Source organism: Heloderma suspectum, chromosome 9, assembly GCF_057233095.1.
Source record: "Heloderma suspectum isolate Gila_16-S chromosome 9, 16-S_ref, whole genome shotgun sequence".
In the NCBI taxonomy this organism is placed as follows: Eukaryota; Metazoa; Chordata; class Lepidosauria; order Squamata; family Helodermatidae; genus Heloderma; species Heloderma suspectum.
The window spans coordinates 27,617,186-27,637,382 of NC_139466.1; the positions used below are offsets into that span (position 1 = coordinate 27,617,186).

At 43.3% G+C, this 20,197-nt stretch overlaps 2 protein-coding genes across 12 annotated transcripts in view; one reads left to right on the forward strand and one right to left on the reverse strand.

Moving 5' to 3' along the window:
• VAMP7 (vesicle associated membrane protein 7) overlaps positions 1–3,887 on the forward strand; it is a 22,822-nt gene extending 18,935 nt beyond the window's left edge. The window contains exon 8 of the mRNA XM_084813993.1: positions 2,135–3,887. Within this exon, the coding sequence (XP_084670119.1) occupies positions 2,135–2,194 (60 nt within the window). The 3' untranslated portion in view covers positions 2,195–3,887. The remainder of the gene's footprint in view (positions 1–2,134) is intronic.
• Positions 1–18,978, reverse strand: part of LOC146338539 (SLAIN motif-containing protein-like) — a 21,698-nt gene extending 2,720 nt beyond the window's left edge. The window contains exons 1-11 of one of the 11 annotated variants that reach the window (XM_084813976.1): positions 18,913–18,978; positions 17,484–17,575; positions 16,968–17,007; positions 15,343–15,531; positions 14,328–15,054; positions 12,207–12,340; positions 8,522–8,671; positions 4,865–5,005; positions 2,441–2,755; positions 2,188–2,325; positions 977–1,298 (exon numbers count right to left, since the gene is read on the reverse strand). In XM_084813976.1, coding sequence (XP_084670102.1) covers positions 977–1,298; positions 2,188–2,325; positions 2,441–2,755; positions 4,865–5,005; positions 8,522–8,671; positions 12,207–12,340; positions 14,328–15,054; positions 15,343–15,531; positions 16,968–16,992 — 2,141 coding nt within the window. In that variant the 5' untranslated portion in view covers positions 16,993–17,007; positions 17,484–17,575; positions 18,913–18,978. Of the gene's footprint in view, positions 1–976; positions 1,299–2,187; positions 2,326–2,440; positions 2,756–4,864; positions 5,006–8,521; positions 8,672–12,206; positions 12,341–14,327; positions 15,055–15,342; positions 15,532–16,967; positions 17,008–17,483; positions 17,576–18,809 lie in introns of those variants that run through there. The other 10 variants (XM_084813981.1, XM_084813977.1, XM_084813978.1 and 7 more) reach the window with 10 other exon arrangements.
• Between the last annotated feature and the right edge of the window lie 1,219 nt (positions 18,979–20,197).

A 20,197-nucleotide genomic window follows, 5' to 3' on the forward strand; every position in this document is an offset into this window, starting at 1 on the left:
ATGGAAATTGCATTTCACCCAATAACTTTTTCAGCATCAGCAAAACTACAGTAGCTTATTCATGGCTGTGACATGCTATTAACTCCTAAATGCAAATGGGAAAAATAGGGCTTATTGGGTATCACCGGGCAGTAAATGGAAACAGAACTGGCAACTGAATTCCAGAGTCAAAAGACAGGATGTTGTGAAGCTTCTCCATCTCCACCCTTAGCCCTTTAAGTTTCAAGGCTGGAGTCACAATGTTCCTAAATTTGGCTGCTTGCACAGAAGTCCCAACAGAACTTTCAAGCTTCACTCTCATATCAAAGGCAGCATTCTGGGAAATGACTACAACTGAGGGTCCATACATTTTGATGGGTCTTGTCCTGGACTTCACACAGCATCTCCAAAACACGGACAAAATTGTTCTCTCCAGCTCTAATTTTGGAACTGGGGAAGGGGCTGATGTTTTTCATCCAATACAAAACACTCTGCCTCCAGCCCTGAGCTGGAGAGAAGGCTTACTTGGCTCTGCTTTGCACTTCTTGGGCACTTGAAATGCCAGAAAATCACAGAGACAAGCCCACAAACTTCCCTCCAGCTTTGACCTGGAAAGGGGAGGTGGAAGCTTATTGTGCGTCTGAGCTTGCTGGACTTTCAGAGCACCTGACAAAAGCAGAGCTAAAACGAATTGAAGTTTTCTTACCAATTCTGGGGAGGGGGAGATAAGGATCATTCTCCACTCTCCCCCTGCAACTCCAGATTTGGGAGGAAACCAAAGCACATCACAGTTACCAAAGGAGCACATCACACTTACCAAAGGGCTGCTGAGCCCTTCGCCATGGTGAGCAAAATTGAGGCGCCCTGACTACAATGGACATTATATTGGAAGCCAATGCTGCCATTACAACCAAGCATACATTATATTGCTCAATTCTCAGGGCACAAGCCAAGAGTATCATCTTTTAGCTTAATACTTCAAGCTTTTAGCTCTTACCTCCTGGCTGGTTGGGTCAGCTTGCTCTTCAGAGAAGATGTTCCCCCAACTGATGCTCTACCTTTAGGCAGGGAATTTTTTGCTCCTGTGGCCATACTATTGCTTCTGACCACAGAACTGCTACTACCTGCAGAACCTGGACTCAGCGTGGAAGACTGTAGCTTTCGGACTCTGCCAGCAGGACTGGCATAACCAGCAGCTCTAACCGGCTGCCGAGGTGTTAGGAGAGAGTTGGCACAGGAGCCTGCTTTTACTGGCTGTCGGACTGTTAAGGGAGACTGGCCAGCACTGGAGGAATAGCGGAGCTTACTTGGAGTCAGACCTTTAAATGAAATGGGAGAGAAGGCACAAGTGAAACAATAGCAAGATTTTATTTATAAAAATCTATATCCTGCCTTTCTGTGTGTACATGCAAGGCAGCATACACAATTAAGAGTAAAACACAAGGCTAAAATACAATAAAAAGCCAGTGAAAGAAAACAAATCCAGAGCAGAAACAAGCACAGCCATTAAAGGTCTTTCTGAAAAATGCTCACTGGGAAAAAAAGTTTCCACAACAGCCTTAAAATCAGACCGTGAAGTGGCTAAATGCACCTCTCTTGGGAGGCAATTCCAGTCTTAATGCCATGACTGAAAAGGCCTTATTTTTAATCCATACCTGCCATACATCTATCAGTGGGAGCAACACAGAGCAGCACTTAGAGAGAGAAGAATTCTCAAGCAGGTTCATATGGGAAGAGGAGATTCTTGAGATCCCCTGATCTCAGACCATTTAGGGCTTTAAAGGCAAAAGCCAGCACCCTGAATCGATTCCAGAAACAAAACAGTTAGACGATGGAACTCAAAGAACTGGCATAATATAATCCAGCCGCTGGAGTTTCCAGACTATCTTCAAGGGCAGTCCCATATAGCATACACTACAGTAATCCAACCCAGCAGAACTAGGACATGGAATGACCAAACCCATGTCTACCTTCTCCAGCAACAGGAACAGCTGGTTTACCAAATGGTTGGTGAAAGGCTTTCCTTGCTGTCGCTGATACCTGAATATTTAGGAGCTGAGATTGGAAACTGCAACTCCATTCAAAACAGGGTGTACACCTCTTGCAAGATCATCAGAACCCTCAACCAACATTAACTCCATCATCTGTATTTTAGGTGAAGCACCACCTGAAACATTGTAAGAACATTTACAGAAGAAGCCAGCTTACTGGATGATGGCTGTTGGATTCTGGACAGTCGACTACCAGGAACCTGCAGATCTGATTCCATGCTGCGGCTGTTCCTTACTGATTCCAAGGAGCGCAGACCTGTTCTGGCCAGGTTAGGCATACTGTGTCGCAGCTCCTCTGTGAAAGAAATACAGTGACAATGAGGAATCTAACCGCTTCCATACAGTCACTCAATTGTCTGCTGTAGCCACACATTCTAAAACTTGGTGAGGTTCAGCAAAATATCACACACCTTCATTCCCAGAATATTTCAGTCTATCTTGCATGGGACTTTGCATTGTTCTCCGTGGGGGTCTGATCCGGGTGCCTGTTGCCCTGCCGTAGTCTGCATTTGTGGATGGGGATTGGCACCGTGGTGAGCTGAGTGGGGATGGTGAGTATCTGTGACTGCTGTGATAGGAAAAGGAGCAGTCATCATCCTCATCCTCCAAACTGTACGTGTCAAAATCTTGGTCGCTGTAGGTACCTCTGCGCAAGGAATGCAGAGAGGCACTGGAACTGCGGCGTGAAACAGAGGCTGAGCTGGAGGCACAATCCTGACGAAGACCTACAGTATGGCCAACCACAGAAGACACAGTCATTGCTCAATCACACAGCCCAGATTTCTTGCCTAACACATCTCAGGTGAAGTTCTCATGCTATGACTCACCACTGGACTACCAAACCAGATAGAAAGGGAAAGACATATGTCTGCCTATCATAATCACGGTGAAGCAAACAGCACAATTACTGTTCCATATACTAGGGGTGGAGGGCAATCATTTAGCATTTAATATTCACAGCAGGTGTGCTGCAACCCAACTGAGTTCACAATTTTTATGATGCTGCTACTTAGGAACCTAGTTATACACTACTAAAACTACGCATAGGACATAGGGTGTTGGCAGTGGTGTGTGTGTGTGTGTGTACATATATAGCCCAAATTTTAAAGTTGGAGGTAGTGATGTGGTTTTGAGTTGGACATTTTCTGAGAAAGTTTTCCTATGCAAATTGTGGTAGTCTGCACTGGAAAAATTTCAGTTTACATTTAGAAAGTTTTCTGATGCCCTAAAGCAGCCTTCTCCAATCTGGTGCCCTCCAAATGGTTTGGGCTTTAACTCCCATCAGCCCCAGCCAGCATGACTAATGGTCAAGGATTCTGGGAGTTGTGCCCCCAAACATTTGGAGGGCATCAGGTTGGGAAAGGCTGCCTTGGAGCATTATCTAATTTAGCATGTTTATTTTACTTGCCCCATGTTATGTTTTTTTCCAATACACCAAAAGTATTTGACCTGAAATATTTGCAGGAGAAAAGTAAAGCACATTTAATGTTATTCCAATGTTATATTGTGTACACATTTTTATTGGAATACTTGTAAAAATGTAAAAACAATTGTATGTACTTCCCTTACAGTATTCAAGTTTAAGAGGGAAAAAGAGATACTGGCAGCTGTTGACACACTAATAAATGTTAGCAACCCAAAGAACTGTGCTTGATATGTTGACAACCACTCGTTCATAACCTGAAACTGCAACTTGCCTAATACTCTATTTGCAGTCAGCATCTGTCCATTGTTACTAACAAACGTATGGGACAGAAAATTTTCCATGGAAAAATGAAGCACTGGAAAAGTTTCTTCCCCACATAACTGGTTGCAGGGAAGGATACCTATTAAAAATAAAACTTTTACAAATCCTGCACTCATCCTACTTCTTTTTGGATCTTTGCTTCTCAACCCCTATTCTGGATTGTCCTCCAGTGGTTTAGTATAGTTAACAAGCAATCAGCCAATCTAAATGTCCACTTGCTTCCTTTGCTCCTGTTATTTCTTGTAAAATCTTTTCAGAGGAAAATTCAAACTCCTTTGGTATGGTTTTAAATCCCATGCAAGCAAGTGCTTCTTCAGACTTGATACAACAGCCCAACTGAGAACCTTAATGTCTGAGAAAGTGGACATATTTTACACTGAAAAAACACTCAGATTTCTCCCACAACATTTCAGGCCTCTAACCCTAAGCCTTCTCAGTAAAATCAGAGCTCCAAAATTAGACTTGCAATTATGCAAGTGAACTTATACACAAACAGTAGCTTCTATATTTACAGGCCATGACACCCATGTTCAGTATCTGTTTTAGATATATAGAAATGCATGGAGATTGTAAGTCACTAGCATTTTTAGCTTTCAAGCACACTTTCCACAGCACCTGCATCAGAAAGAAATCCAAGTAGCATTTTGTTTCTCATATAAAACCCCTGAGGCTTTGATGTATCACATCTATAGTCCTGCCTTTCTCCCATATTTCTTGGAGCAAGAAATCAGCTATTCAGTATGTACATCATATACGGAACTATTGCGACTAGTAAAAGAAACCCTTGGTTAACTTTGCACAAGTGTAGTAGAATCTTGCTGCACCCCTGTCACAAAGATGCTACTGCAACCTGTTCCAATACCAAATTAGCCTGTACAAGATTTAAGCTGTGCTAAAAGATGGTCTTGCTCCAGAGGTAGCTGCAATGAGTTCAAGCGCAGGTTATCCAAGCCTAAGATCACCAGAGCAATAGCAGCCCTTTGCTTATATCCTGTTCATGTCATCAGATATCAAAGTGATGTACAATTATATAAAATTCAAGATAGTGCAGTCCTAATGCAGAAGGAAGTAAATTACTTTTACATACTTTCTTCCTGTAGACGAGCCATAACCTGTACATCAGTTAAGTCTTGCAGTTTGTAGCCCATTGAGATGGAGTCATCTGAAGTACTGAGTTCACTGTCGACAGAAGACTGAGAGCTCAATGCTGAATGCATGCTCAAATAACCTTTAGGAAGTGTGGGGCGGGGTGGGGGGGAGAAAAGCCAAAGTTAGTGCTAGAGATATTTTAAACACCCACATATAAGCAGTATCCTAATAGCAAACTGCCTTGAGTCCATAATGAATATGGCAACACTTTTGTTATAAAACATCCAAATTCACCATTAGAATGAACCAGCAATAATTCCAAAATGAGGCCGCTAGTTTCTGTATCCATATTACAGAGGAGGTGGATTTTTATAGGAAAAATTATCCTTGGATATGTGGTAAGTACAGAGTTTGTGTCTAAAACTGCCACAAGGCCTCTACTACCCAAAGGACAATAAGAAAGGCCTACACATTTTTAGCAGCTCCAATATTACCGTGACACGCAATACCTAGGGGAGAGGAACCTTAGCCTTTGAAACAGTTTGGGTGGAGCTACAGTTAGGCCACCATAACACAGTGGAACTCTTAGCAACTACCATCATTCCCCACTTACCAAATACACTGCCCCGCCCAAACACAAACACACACACTTGCACATGCTGCATTGTAAATGGAAGAATGGAACAAAACATTAGGAAAGTTTTGTGAACAGAAATAAAAACAATAAGCCATTTTAAACCAGTTTTTTTTTTTTTTTTCAGAATTTGAGTGAAGTGTTTCCATAGGATAGTTGCCTGCAGACAGGCCTCATACCTTACAGAAGATGTTCTTTCTTTTGGCTAAAGAAAAGCATGCATACTGATATTTAACATGGACTGGCTTTATAAGATCACCAAATCTCATGTTTCAAAGCCTCCTGGATTGCACCACTCAAACGCTCTCTCATCCTCCTGCTGAAACTGGATTATAACTTCTCTGGATTATCCCTTCATTTTCAATTCAGACCCAACAAGGATTTAGGCTAAGGCCCAAGTCTCCTGCAACCCACTTTCTGGGGGCCAGTTTTGGCATTAACACGTTGTAGATATTTGACCATAAAAATGTCCAGAACACAACAACCGTGCAGGAGAAAAGGGCAGGATTTTCCTGAGTCCACCAAGCTCCACAGCAAATAAGTTACTAGCCTCCAGAAAGGTTTGTTTTTTCTACCCCATCTTCCCTGACCCTTTTTGGGGGGATAGTTTTGGCCTAAAAGGGGAAAAAATCCAAAGTTTGTCAAGTTTCTATGGTTGACTGCTCAAGGGCATTTCACAGTCAACCAGGTGAGTGGTTATTTACCAAGTCCTGGAACACTGTCAAGGAAGTACAGGCTTACTCACTGACCAGGAAGCTAAGCTAATTATATGGCAGGATTCGTGTGATCTAGGCAGGATGTCCACTCAGGGCATTCTTTCTCCCAGATTCTTAAAGCAAATTAAGCACGGCTGTCAAGCTTGTCAAGAAGCGAATTAAAATTACTAAGGCAATACAGGGCCAAACTAGATGAAATGCCATTCACTCTATTAGGAATTGTGTGAATGGCTTTTGAATGTAAACTGAAGACATTGCGTGGATCAGGACTCTGACATGGGTATAGGGGGGCTTTAACCCTTTGCCCCCACTGTCATCCTGATCTGGACCAGGGTCCCCATGTCTTTTATTTGCATTGGAAAAAAGAGGTCTCATTCACACTAATAGAGTAGAAATAGTATGTGGGGGGGGGGAGCATCTGAATTGCAACCATAGGTGGGGGGGCAAAGGGTTAAAGCCACAGTATCCTCCACACTTGATCTTGATCTGGATTGCCATCCACACATGCTTGCAGTTTACTTTTAAGAAGTCATTCACGCTTGCTAATGGCATGAATGGCATCGCATCTAGTTTGGCCCACAAATAGCAGCAACACCTTGTTTTGTACTCCAAACTTGCAAATTGACCAAGAAAACGAAGTCAAATCTAGATGAAAATCCTTATTGCAAGAAGCACTGATCAACTGGCAGGATGAATGTATACATGAATGTGTATGTGCCTGTCTCTCTCTTTAGTTCATAGTATTACATTATAATCTGAAAACATGTCCTGTTAAGATTTTGTCTCTTTCTCCAATTAGTTGATCTCACTAGTCCCTTCAAGTGGGAAGTTGAGGAGGACAGCTTCCTGTTTAGCAAGTGATTAACCTCCAAAGGATTCAGATCAGGATTAAAACCAAGCTGTGCAAGGGAAGGGAAGTGCCAAAGCTCTGAGTGTGGCAAGCAAGTGAAGAATCCAATTAAAAGCTGCAGAACAGTTTATCATGAGCTCTTAACTTTCATCCTGTACACAGACACTGCCTGCAGCTTTCCTTACCAAATGCTTGAGGGAGCTTTAGTAGCTTCAACAATATGTTAGAAAAGAAGAGGCTTTCCTTAAGAATGTGTCTCCAGCTTGTTCATCACCCTGGAAGCTTCTTTTTCAGAGATTTCCCAAGAAGCCAATCTGAGAAACAGCCTCTCTCTCTCTCTCTCCCCCTCCCCTCCCACCCCGTGTTACAAAACATGTAAGATTTCTATCATGCCTTTTGACTAAAGCCAACTTTTTTAAAAAAAAAAAAAAGAGTTCAATTAAGAACTAGAACAGGTGTTTGGTGTTTTTTCTGTTTTCCAAGGGAAGGAGAAAAGAAAAAGGTAACTGGGTATCCAAATCCCAGGAGGCAATCCTAAATACCCCAAAACACAACTGATTCAGTGTTGCACTTCCCACCCATCCATTCCTTCCAAGAAAAATGAAGGGTCAGTTCAATGCTGTTTTAATCGGTGAAGTCCAGTAACATCAATGGGATTACTTGTTTTAACTAGTTGGTAAATCCCTTGAAGCCTACCTCACCCCACCCCAAACGTCCAAGAAATTGGACACTACTCTAACAGCATCTCACTGGGGCCTGGGTTTTTAAAATCAAGCATGGAAGAATTCATTAACTATTTAAATTTAAACTAAAAAATAATTGCATAGCTACATCCAATGTCAGCATTCCAAGCATATGTTAAGAGGATTTATCTCAAGGCAAGTATTAACGAAGTATCCTGATTAAGCTGTTGCCCCCAGTGCATACTGGTAACACCAGTCTTAAGAAAACTTCAGTCAACATGTTTTCAAAGTCTAAGCAGATGAGAAAACTGACTAACAAATCTCTTTATGGTCCTGTGACTGCATATGACAATCTAATCCTCAAACACAAAAGTGTTTTCACACATGAAAGTTATAACAGCAAGTCTTCACATAAGCACAAAGCATATGGCGGCAAAGCAACAGAGGAAAGCCCTGCTGAACAGGAGGCTCCACCAGAACTTTGTCCTAAGGTCTAATCGAATACCCTGGGAATGAAACGCTAAGACGTGCCAAGAAGTGAAGCTTTCTCTCAAGAAATCACTTGGAGCATTTAGCATTCCATAGAATTGACACAAGCAGGCAAAGAGATCTAAACAAGAACCTTTCCTGATGCACTCAATAAAGAAAAGGCAAACCTAGGCAATCACATTCAGATTGAAGATATCAAACCAGTCTCCCCTCTTCCCATCCCACCTCCTCATGCATCTCCCACCTCCAGTCCTCTGAAAGTATCCCCAGTGCCATGCCATACCTGAGCTGCCACAAGTTAGTAGCGGTTTGTTAGTTGATTTGAAGTGCCCAGGAGAGTTTAGTGCATTGCTAGAGGACCCTGTGTCTGTATTCAAGTTATGCACACTTGGAGACGCCAGTGGACTGCAATACAAGGATTTCCACCTACTGGCTAGAGGAAAATACAAGAAAGCCATGAAACGTTACCAAGTTACACATATATGGAGGGGAGGAGAGACAGAGCATGTCAAACCACATTTCCATGCATTACTTGCCAGACGCACTCACCCCTGAATCACATACAAACCAATTATTTGATTTCCAACTATGGCTGACAGTTTAAAGTGTCCAGAATTAGAACAAATTAAGAGAGTTCTCAGTTCTCCACTTGCCGTTCTCTCCCTGGCTTAATACTGCAGTCCTGCAAATGTCAGACTAGCAATACGATTGCTGCTGCCTGATTTTACAATGCCCACTTCAGGTGCACTTGAGATAGCCTCATGAGTTACACTGAAGCACTGAAACATAAGTTGTGCTTCCACTTTCCATGGTTCCCAGGTAATGTACAGACAGGTGAGATGAGAGGGCATCCAATATAAGGACAGCTCCTGCCATGGAAGAGATACATGATTTTTCACCTCTCAAGTCATCCTGGAAGTGGGGGCTTGCATTACTCAGATGTTTCCTATTTGGACAATTCTGAATAAGGAGCCAAGTCAGCCCCACTTTAGTGCAGTTACAGTGCCCTTAACATCTACACTAGTAAAGCAGATAGCCTACCCGGAGCAGAAAAAAAGAGCTTTGCTCCCTCAAGCAAATATGGCACAGAATACATTACCGTAATATACAACTGACATGACCACAGCATGAAATATACCACACAAGAATATTCAGTGTGAATCAGCTATTCCAACATTCAATGGGGCCAGATGCAGGTAGAGTGGTCTCACGAGGGCGCCTTCTGTGGACTATTGGCGAGGGGTGCTTGGCTCTCCTCATAATGCTCCCTTAATGCACTTTAAATGGAAGTGCATTAAGTAGTTTTGGAAGACATGCTACAAATGTCAGAATTATAAAAACCCAGCATGAGTACCCCACAGGTGCTTGGTACTGATATTAAAATCAAAGGAAGATTTCCCATCATTAACTATGAACGAGATAACTATGAACGAGATCCAAGACAAGTTAGCACTAAGAGTTCAAGAGGGAGTGGCATTATTAGTGCAGAGAACAATCAAGCCTTATTCTGAACCATCTTGTCCTTCAAATCCCTCAACTTAGAAGTGTACCTCATGCACAATGGCAATTTAGATTCTTTGAAAGCTAACTACATGCCTTCTAGAGAGACGAACTCAGCCATAAAATGGAAAGCAGCAGAAGCATAAACAATATAAAAATATAAGTTATTTTGTTTTCACCCACTTTCCTACTAATTTATTTATTTATTTATTTATTGCATTTATACCCCGCCTTTCTCCCTCTCGCAAGGAACTCAAGGCGGCTTACATTATCCTCCTCCTCACCATTGTATCCTCACAACAACCCTGTGAGGTAGGTTGGGCTGAGAGTCTGTGACTGGCCCAAAGTCACCCAGTGAGCTTCCATCGCCAAGTGGGGACTAGAACCCGGATCTCCCGGCTCCCAGTCCGTCACTCTCACCACTACACTACACTGGCTCTCATAGAATTGCTAATTCTAGCAATTGAGCACAGGCTAGTTTAACAACTCAAGATGGAAGTTGTTGCAATTTCACCTAATGCCATTTTGAAAATAGTAAGATTAACATTTGGCTACCAAGCCAGGAATTATACTACATTTCTGCCTCTCTGAGCAGTTGGATATGATGCCAAGTGACAAACCTAGGCTTTGGAGAGGTGTGTGTATGTGTCCACTCAGAGCTTTGCCTATATTCTACAGCTGTCTGCATTTAGGCTAACCACAACCCCTATGCCTTGGTACAACAGCAGAGCTATGGAAAATAAGAGGGCTGAGGGGAAAAACCTCTTATGAAAAAGTTTCTTCCAGAATGAGAAAAACACTTTTAAAAAGTTTTTTAAAATATTGGTAACATAACCAATACGCAATTCAATGTTGCAGAATACAGGTCTTTTAAAAAGTATTTGGAGCTGAGTGCAATCTAAGAGTAAGAGTTTGCCAAGGACATTGCCCCGTGAAATGATAGCAAGGCCTCTTGTACAATACAGCCTTTGACTCTTCTTGCTTCCCACCTGCTTCAGATTCCTCCATTTTCTGCATCATGTGAAAGCTAGTGATGAATGTCTGAACTGACTCTCACATATAAATCAAGGAACTAAACATGTAAAAACAGTTGAGACACTTGTTTCAAAACAGGCAAATCTTCAATTTTCTTAGTACATGAAGTTCAGAAGCAACTATGGGGTCTTTCAGATATTGATTCTGAGTAAAAAAAAAAACTTTTGAATTATGCTATTATTTTTGAGGATATATTAGTTACTGAAAAGGGGCAGAATATAAATCAAATAATTTAAATGCAGCTTCTGTTTTATTTTTATAGGGTTATTATATATTTACTGTTTTTATTATTTTATTGCATGGCAGTCTAAGAGTTTAAATAAAGGGTAATTTGTCCATCCACGGGACTGCGACCCTTGCTATGAATGATGGGAAACTGGATTCTTCAATAGTATTATGAAGTGTAGCTGAATATACAAATGTATTTTTACACCTTAGTTACACTATAAGGGAAATTTATTTTCTGAACTCTCTCTAAAACTATTGGGTTGGATCCAGACATAGTCATACTTAAGAGTTCACCCAGTGAAATCAACGGAACATGTTAATCATGACTAACTTCAGTGCCGTGGATTTCAATGGGCCTTCTCCAAGTATAACTAGCCTGAGATCCAACTCATTATTCTGCTTTTGTATAAGAACACTGAGGTTTACAAAGCCTTTCTTCTTGTTTACTATAACGTCGATGGCTTCCATTTTCAATTTTATTTTTCTGTTTTCCCAACTAGCAAAAATAAGCCAAGATTGCAGAGGGTACAGCAGCTTACAGCTCCATTGGACAAATTTTCAATAACTGTAATTATAAAAAGGCATTTATACTTCTAAATAAGAACTATAACGAACAGTCAGTTTTGTGTGCATGTGTATCGCTTTAGGAGTATGAATTACTTTAATTTAAAAAAACTATTTGAAGTGAAGCAATACAATAGCAAAAAGGCTCTTTAAAAGAAAATGTTTATTTTAAGATTTGAAGAGAGCATTTCAAAAAGTTTCATGTTTAGCATGAGATTACTAAAGATGTGCAAAGACAGAAGTCATGCTCTGATTATGACACCACAGCCCCAAGGATCATGTAAACCATCTTGCTTACAGCAAGTTTAGGAAGATTATCTCCACAGCACCCTGCCCAGCCAGTAGTGCTAATGCAATCTGTCTTAAACTCCAGCAAGAAAATACTAAAGAGCAAAGCAAAAGATCAAGATATCAAGGCTCTTTGACTGATCACATTCTGCTGTAAAATGTCAAATATTCAACAGGGGTGGGCTTAATTGTCCAACCTAACTTTAACATCAAGCACTTCAAGTATCTCCATTTGTATCATATGCTTGCAAATTCCTGTGACAAGCTAAACAATTGAATTTTGGTCCTCTTCTCAGTAGCAACTTAAGGGGCACATATTATAATGCCCTTTCAAACACAACCAGGTCACTTACCTTGGTCAAGTCTGCTGATGAGGGTACGGCAAGCTGCCTCTGTCTCAGGACTGGGGTTGTCCAACACCTGCCTACACCACTTCAGGGGACATTCTTTTTCAACTGTTGATGACTTTCTTGGAGAGACATACAGCCTTAAGCAGAATAAAAGTTTATCATGCCAGTTTGGAAAATAAAATCCAACCCATCCATCTTTACATTCTGGGTAAGCTGATTAAGTACCAAACATGAACTAGATACCTACACATATCCCATATAAAGAACTACACTTATTACACTGCATATAAAGCAATTTCAGGTACTAAGCCATTTAAGAAATATAGTACCATACTTCTTCCACAAGGTTTTTATGAGCTAGGGAGGCCACGGGGAGCAGCGTGGGGTGGTGGTACAGCAAAGGAAGCAATCTAGCAGTAGGTTTTGTCACCTGAAAGTGCTTGCGCTTAAAGCAGATAAGCCATGCTGAATACATACTTCAGTAAAATACTCAAGTTCATTTTTTTAAAAAGTTTTAAAAGATTGTTCCAAATAGGCAAGATAAATTATACACTGAGGGGGAAAATTAATCTGCAATAAAACAAGGAGGATGCAAAAAAGAAAACTGCAGGAACCGTTCTCTGAAGACTGCTCTTGGAGAAAGAAAAACCATGATTTAGCTGAAGAGGGGTAGGGTGTTTTGTTTTGTTTTTTAAAGAACTGAGCATTTTTATTCCAAATAGGAAAATAACATTTATATTTTTCATTTAAGTCTTACATCATTTTACAGTGTTATATTTTAAAGATGAGTGCTAATCTATATATATACAATGTACTTTTAATTTTGTATTCCATTCTACTGGTATTTAAGTACTATCCTATCAAATATTTGGAGGTAGGTCTAAGGAGGTGGATTTACCACTGTACTTTGTCAGCTCTAAATTCTCGCTTCGAGTGAGGATTTGATAATAAAGTTAAATCTCAGCTTCAGTTTCTCATTAGTCTGTCTGTCTGTCTGTGTCTGTCTGTCTCTCTCTCTCTCTCTCTCACACACACACACACACACACACACGTACGTGAATAACATAAGGAACTATGAAGATAGAACATACAAGCATTTAAGTTCAAAAACAGACATTTGTCAGAAAGTAGTGGATGATGTGACATCTCTTCAATAGAAAATTAGCAGGACACACACCTATCTGAAAGATAAAATCCTATCACAAATTATTAGGCATACAATCAGTAACTTCAACCAGTGTGAACCACTTCCACAGAAGTAGCAGTCATACACAGCTTATCAGTTCTCACAAAACTGCCAAGTTTTTTTACAACAAACATTCAATCCACCAAATACTTCTCCCACAATAATTATGAATGTGCCTCTCTACAGCAAACATATTATGCTCAGAAAAAAAAAAAAAACATAACTTCACATAATCAGTTCCTTCTCTCTCTTACCATCCAATACCTGGATCCAATCATTTGTTCATGCAAAAACTCTAAAAACTGGATGCTGCAAGGACCAGTGGATTAAGGCCAGTTCACATGTTACATTTTATTCTGTGTGTATGTAAAATATTTATGCACCAAACACATATGTTATAAAAGGTACATACATTAAGAAACAAGAATGAGCAATAGCTTCCCATCACATTTGGCAGTATCTTATGTGTGAAATGGTCCTGGCTTCTCCTAACTTCTTCTAGCTCAGTTTGTGTCTGTCTCTTTAATAGTTCAGGGAAAAGTCCAGTGTATCGACTCTCTTCCTCTTTCAAAATAAATATGTGAACAATGACTTGCCTATGTCCCTGTCTCACTAATGTGTTAACTGATAGCTCTTTGGGCCAGTGGACTTCTTTACAAGTGCTTCTTTCAGGCCCATTTTGAGCAATCTGCCTCTAGAGCTAATGTAAATGAGAGCTGAAGTGTCTCTTTTTGCTTTGACTTCACACTTATGAAAAGCTGTTGACATTGAAGAATCCTGGTTTAATCTCTTTGGACAAGGATTAAGGCCTTGATTCTTTTATCTCCTCAAAAAGAAACTAAAACATAACAAAACAATTCCAGAAGTTAAGATTCTAGTCTAGTCTCCTCTTAACATGAATCATTTTGAGCTACAACCCAGAATCTCGTGGTACCTACCAGCTGTCCTCTTCATCACTGCCATTCTCAAGCTCTAATACTTCCACTTCATCCAGAGTTGTGTCATTCAAGGGGTCTTCTACATTAGCACTCCCTTCACTCGTTGTCAGTGCTGGCTCAACATCTGTGGTGAAGTCTTCTACAAGCACCGTGCTGCCACAATCCCAATTGGAGGAGTCGTTGGTGTTAGCATCGCTGTTCTGCATTTCGGTATTGCTCACAAACTTTGTGTTGGGAGGTTTTTCCCCAGAACCACTGGCACAGTTATGCTGCACTGTGGTCCTTACATCCTTTTTCAAGAACTCATCACTCTCATCTGCTTCTGACCTCATTTTACTCAGTGCAGAGTGCAGGTCTGCCACTATCTGCAATTCCTGCTTATCCATCAGTGCATTGATGCTATTATTCATTTCCAACCCATTGAGCCTGGAATTGCAATTATCCACTCCAGCGCCAGCTTGGCTCAGCATTTTTGCCTCCGGCACATTTCGGAGGCTTCTAGTTCTCAACTGCTGATTCTGGAGCTCAAGTCTCCTCACAAGTTCTTGCAGTTTCCGCACCTCTTCCAGTTCAGGGCCCACCTGATCAGCCATTGGTTCTGCATCTGGACTCATCACAGAGTTCTCTGTTGAGACACGGCCCAATTCATTTCCAAGACTGTGGTCTGCCTGAATTATAGGGGCACTCCCAGGAACAACCATCTTCATGGAACCCCTGAGAAGTCTTGCTAGGAAAAGGTATTATAGAAGATGCATATTAAAAAAATACAGTGGACACCCTGAAGCTGAATATACCAGCTCTCGTAACAATTATATGTCTCTAGGGAAACAGCATACATAGAGCCAAGCTTTAGTGAATCTGAACACATCTGCAAGGATCGGGTACTTTTACTTACACTGGAAATGTTGACATGAGCTACATTTTTCCAGTATAAGCAGCAGCCATAACCACTACTATGAGAAAGGCAACAAATCTGTGTCCAGCATGTAAGCAGACATTCATAATGAGTACGTACAAAATGAGTGGAGTACTCTGTAATCCTCCCAACTCCATATGTAGTTGCCTACACAGAAGTGGTTTCTCCGGGAGAGAGCGCAGGACAGGAAGGCCTGGCGTGCTATGGTCCATGGGGTCACGAAGAGTCGGACACGACTGAACGACTGAACAACAACAACAAGTGGTTTCAGGAAGGCAGCTTTTAGATCTGTGAGGTCAATTTGGAAAGGGTAAGACCATCTCTGACTTGCCAAATGTTTCTGGTCAAAAAACCCCCACAAGCAATATTTGCCTAATCCTGTGCCAAATGAAAGATTCAGAGACTACTACCACTGAAACGATCTTTCAAGTTTAAATTGTTTTTACTAGCCAGCATTAAATTTCTAGTGCTTAGGATTTTTGTAGTCCAGCTCTAGAGTTTAATGAACTCTGACATGAAAAGCCAACATTTGTTAAAGATCTGAAATACAGATATACTTGAACAGTTACTATTTGTTGTGCAGTAGCTGCAACATTACCATGTTGAATTGGAAACTGCCTTACATTTAACCAACTCCTTGGTTACACACTGACACACACACACACACACACACACACACGATGATCACTTATTAAAGCCAAGAAAACCAAGCATACAAGTCCCTTCCCCAATATTAGCACTAGAAGAGCAAACCATAAATGTATTTCTGCAGGTTTGGTAAGAAGTGGTCCTACAGAGATATGAAATGAAGGATCATCAGCAGTTTAATTATAAGAGGACACATGGACTTCACTAGTATCTTTACACCAAATCAAACCAAATTATACATGCACAGAATCTTTTTGGCTGGTCTGCAACTCAGTACTCATCTACAAACAGAGTGATTATGTGGACACAGGGAAGGGTGTGTATGGAACCACCTCTGTCAATTAACTTTAAACAAAGTACACAAGTATACAGACCCATATAAAAGCACAGTGATGCTAAGAACTATACACTCAGTCTTTCATTAGCAATATCCCCCCGTTATACATGCTCTGCACCAAAAATGAAGGCATGAGAAAATTCAGAGTGACAACTCCAACCTCTCTGGTTTCCATGATTATCATGGAAAATGGGCCTTACACAAATAACGCTGTTATAAAGTTAAGACTGACAGGTTTTCATGTTTCCCTGCTCAAATTTACAAGTTGAAGGAAATAAAATGGTATCTAAGCTCCTAAAGCAAGTCCATACAAAAATTCTCATTGCATCTGCAAGTCAAGTGTCTCGTGTGGAGAAAGAAAAATGTTATCCCCTTATTTTCAACCTAAAAACACTATCCCAGCATGGAATTTACTGCAAAATAGGCAGCACTGCAAGCAGCAAGGCTGAGGTAATTTTGTTTCAGAGAACAAAAACGGAGAAAGCAGCACTCTTGTGGATGAACATGAACAGTGACGCACACTTAGGAATATCTTCATTATTTTGCACAGACCTTCAAATCTTATGCCCTGTCACTAAGGGATTGTCATCACTAGAGATTTCTTCTGCCACCAATCTGACTAATGAGAGATGCATCCATCAACAGCAAACAGAAGAAAATATCAAAGGTTCCATAGAAGATGGGTTTTATTTTTATTTTTTTAGAAAACTGCTGAAAGTGTTATTTTGGCAATTCTCACCGGAGAGAGCAGGTTTTTTCTTCATATACTTTCTGTCTTTCTATTGAGGGAAACAAAGAAAGAAAACCTGTTGTCTCTAGAAAGGTTGCAAGATGAAAATATCCTTCAAAGGAAGAGCTGTAATACTCCAAATGTATCAAGCCGCTTACTAAAAACAAACCCAGATGTCTCCAATACCTGGGATCTTTCCCTCTTGTTTTTTATGTTCAAATGAAACCAGAAGGGAGTCTGTGTCACACAATACTAAAAACACACCCTCCATTTTAAAAGAACCCTAATGTCAATCTCCTTTTTGTCAAAGGTCTTTGACAAATACAAAGGCCTAACAAAATAAAGAGAGAGGTCAGTTGAAATATAATATTCAATTTTCTGTAGCCACCATTTGTGGTCCTATTTGAAGAAGACTGTTGCAATCAAGCAGAAATTAGTTAACAAGCTCTCTGCCCACCATCCATAAGATCAACTGAAGCTTCAGCATCTCTCTCTCTCTCTTCTTTAGAAGAATCAAATTCTTACCAGAGCATCTGTCAAAGAGGAGCACAGCAAAGCAGCAGCCTGGTCTGGATGGATGACCTCACAGGCCAACAAAGCAGGAGTTGCATGAAGCCCTGAGTAGAACACACAGATACAGCCACCCCACCAGGAAATGAAAAAAGCAAATTACTGCCAGAAGCAGGGTCTGGGGCAAACAATAAAAGTTAATGTCTAAGCAGGGCCCATCCTCTTAGGACAGAAAGGCAGGTGCCTTGCCCCCTGCCTTCAGAGCAATAAAGGGGGCAAGAGAATAAGAGGAAAAAAAGAGGGGCACATGGGGGCAGAGCCCACCCCCAGTAGGAAGGAGGAGGGTGCCTCCCCCTCAACATATAAATAAATTGAGGTGGGGCTCCCCTCAGGGGAGGGGGCGGAAAGAGCGGCTCCCCTCAGGGGAGGGGGCGGAAAGAGCGGCTCCCCTCAGGGCAGGGGGCGGAAAGAGCGGCTCCCCTCAGGGCAGGGGGCGGAAAGAGGGGCAGGGGGCGGAAAGCGGGGCTCCCCTCAGGAGAGGGGGAGGAAAGAGGGGCTCCCCTCAGGAGAGGGGGAGGAAAGAGGGGCAGGGGGCGGAAAGAGGGGCTCCCCTCAGGAGAGGGTGCGGAAAGAGGGGCAGGGGGCGGAAAGAGGGTCTCCCCTCAGGGCAGGGGGCGGAAAGAGGGGCAGGGGGCGGAAAGAGGGGCTCCCCTCAGGAGAGGGTGTGGAAAGAGGGGCAGGGGGCGGAAAGAGGGGCTCCCCTCAGGAGAGGGTGCGGAAAGAGGGGCAGGGGGCGGAAAGAGGGTCTCCCCTCAGGGCAGGGGGCGGAAAGAGGGGCAGGGGGCGGAAAGAGGGGCTCCCCTCAGGAGAGGGGGCGGAAAGAGGGGCAGGGGGCGGAAAGAGGGGCAGGGGGCGGAAAGCGGGGCTCCCCTCAGGAGAGGGGGCGGAAAGAGGGGCAGGGGGCGGAAAAAGGGGCTCCCCTCAGGAGAGGGGGGTAAGTGGCACAGAATCAAGCTGTGGGGCAGGGGAGGAGGGTTTCCGCCAGCACCCCCACCCCAACCAATATTCGCATCTTCTGCATAGGAAAGATTAGCCAAAATGAGGAGGAGCGGAGGGGGAAACTGCCGTGCGACTGGAACGCTCCCCTTTCTCCCCCACGTCAGTCCGTCCGTCGGCCTCTTCACCTGCTCCACCCCGGACAGAAGCCCCCTCAGGGAGGCGAAGAGGGGTAGGGGGCGGCCTCTCACGAAAGGGGAGGGAGATGCGGAGGCCTGGGGGCCCAACAGCGGGGGGCCGGGGCCACGGAGGGATGGAGGGGGACGGAGGGGGGGGCGGACAGACCCGCCTGGCTGCGCCGCTGGAGGGGGACAGGCGGCGGGGGGGGGGCCGCGCGGCCGTTGGGAGCCCTTATTCCCTCCTCATCCTGCGCGCGCGCCCTCCGTACCTGCCGCGCGCGCTCTCCAGCTGCGGTCGTTGCTGCTGCTGCTTGCTGCTGCTGCTGCTGCTGCTCGGCTTTTTTGTTTTTTTGGTGCCTCTGGCTGATTGGCAGCAAACGCTCCGGTTAGAACCTCATTTGCATATACGGGGAGGGCGGCCCAATGAAGGCGAGGCAACAGAGGAGGGGGGGGAAGGAGGGGGGAGAGAGGAAATGGAAGCCCCGCCCATCTCCGTCTTTTCGAGCGTCCTTGAGGCGCGCGCCCTCTCGCTCCTTTTTTTTGTTGGCGTTTGCGCGCTTGCGCTGTGGCTGCCAGGCGGCGTGGGCACAGAAACGCGTAGGGCGGGGGAAGCAAAGTCCTGAGCATGCACGCTTATGTATGCAGTTATGCAAACGACATGCACATGAAGGGAGCGTGGCTGGGATCTGTGTTTCTGTTGCTGATGCCGCCGCCTTCTCTCTGCGCCAGGCTAATCTGCAGTTGGGCCTACTTATGCACAGTGCCTCTGGCTTCCTTGATCAATGGAGGAAAATGATGTAATTTTTAATTTTGCTTCTGCGATGGCCGGCAGGGCCAGTCCGAGGTTTGGGGGGAACCTGAGCCCTGTGGTGGACTCCCTCCGTCGATGGGCCCAGGTAGACCTACCTAGCGCGGGTGGCAGGCTGCAGCAACACTGGCTGGTTGAGTCTAGCTGTAATTTACGTTTAACTTGGTGGTGGACCAAGGTAAACATCAGCAATGGCCCTTGCCAGGATTACTGGAGCTTGTGAGCTTTGCATTTTTTATGGGTTTTCATATTGTTGTTTATTCGGTCAGTCGCTTCCGACTCTGTGTGACTTCATGGGCCAGCCCTCGCCAGAGCTTCCCGTCGTCCATCACCACCCCCAGCTCCCCCAAGGTCGAGTCCGTCACCTCCAGAATATCATCCATCCATCTTGCCCTTGGTCGGCTCCTCTTCCTTTTGCCTTCCACTTTCCCTAGCATCCGCATCTTCTCCAGGGTATCCTGTCTTCTCATGATGTGGACAAAGTACTTCAGTTTTGCCTTTAATACCATTCCCTCCAAGTGAGCAGTCTGGCTTTATTTCCTGGAGTATGGACTGGTTTGATCTTCTTGCAGTCTAAGGCACTCTCAGAATTTTCCTCCAGCACCACAGTTCAAAAGCATCTATCTTCCTTCGCTCAGCCTTCCTGATGGTCCAGCTCTCGCAGCCATAGGTTACTATGGGGAATACCATTGCTTTCATTATGCGGACCTTTGTTGTCAGTGTGATATCTCTGCTCTTCACTATTT